Genomic DNA, 703 nt, shown 5'->3' on the forward strand with positions numbered 1-703 from the left:
GGGGCGAGGCTGCCACGTTCCTCGTGGGTGCCTCTCACCGTCTTGGGCACAGAGCACAGGGGGTCCTCACCCCGGGTGGGGGCTGTGGAGCCGTGCTTAGGCTCCACACCCACTCCAAGCAGCATCCATCACCCTGGGGCCCGGTCCCCTGGAACCCCCCCGGAAGGGGCGCTTCCCTGGGGACACTCAATTAGACTCCTTCCCCTGCCCCGGGGTGATGCTGGGACTGTGGACCCCAGGTCTGCACTTCCCCTCCCAGGTAAAACCTCCCTAGCCCACCAGTTTCTGGAGGGGAAGTTCCTGGAGTACTACGAGCCCACAGTGGAGAGCAGTAAGTGCCATGCCGTGGGGGGTGGGGGGGAGGGAAGCTGCCTGCCTGGGGTCCCCCCTTTCTGCTACCTCCATGGGGCCATGGGTGATGAGGACAGAGGTGTCTCCACTTCTGGGCTGTGCTCCAAGGCCTGGTGCCAGGGGCTGAGGCACCCCCAGAGTAGGGTGGAGGGAAGGCTCATCCCTGGGGGGGTTCTGGGCAGCTCCGTTAACCTGGTGCCACCTCCACAGTCTACAACAAGATGGTGGTGGTTGACAAGGATGAGTTCCAGCTCCAGCTGGTGGACACAGCCAGGCAGGTAACACTGAGGGCGGGGGGGGCTGGGGGGGGGAGGGGCTGCTGGGCCCAGAGCCACCCCTGGGACCGGTCTTG

At 65.7% G+C, this 703-nt stretch overlaps 1 protein-coding gene across 1 annotated transcript in view; it reads left to right on the top strand.

Moving 5' to 3' along the window:
• RHEBL1 (Ras homolog enriched in brain like 1) overlaps nucleotides 1-703 on the top strand; it is a 3,004-nt gene that overhangs the window by 1,491 nt on the left and 810 nt on the right. Inside the window, 2 exon segments of the mRNA XM_009883187.1 lie at nucleotides 260-331; nucleotides 562-630. Coding sequence (XP_009881489.1) covers nucleotides 260-331; nucleotides 562-630 — 141 coding nt within the window.

The sequence above is a fragment of the Charadrius vociferus genome, unplaced genomic scaffold (genome assembly GCF_000708025.1).
Source record: "Charadrius vociferus isolate BGI_N301 unplaced genomic scaffold, ASM70802v2 scaffold564, whole genome shotgun sequence".
Taxonomy (NCBI): Eukaryota; Metazoa; Chordata; class Aves; order Charadriiformes; family Charadriidae; genus Charadrius; species Charadrius vociferus.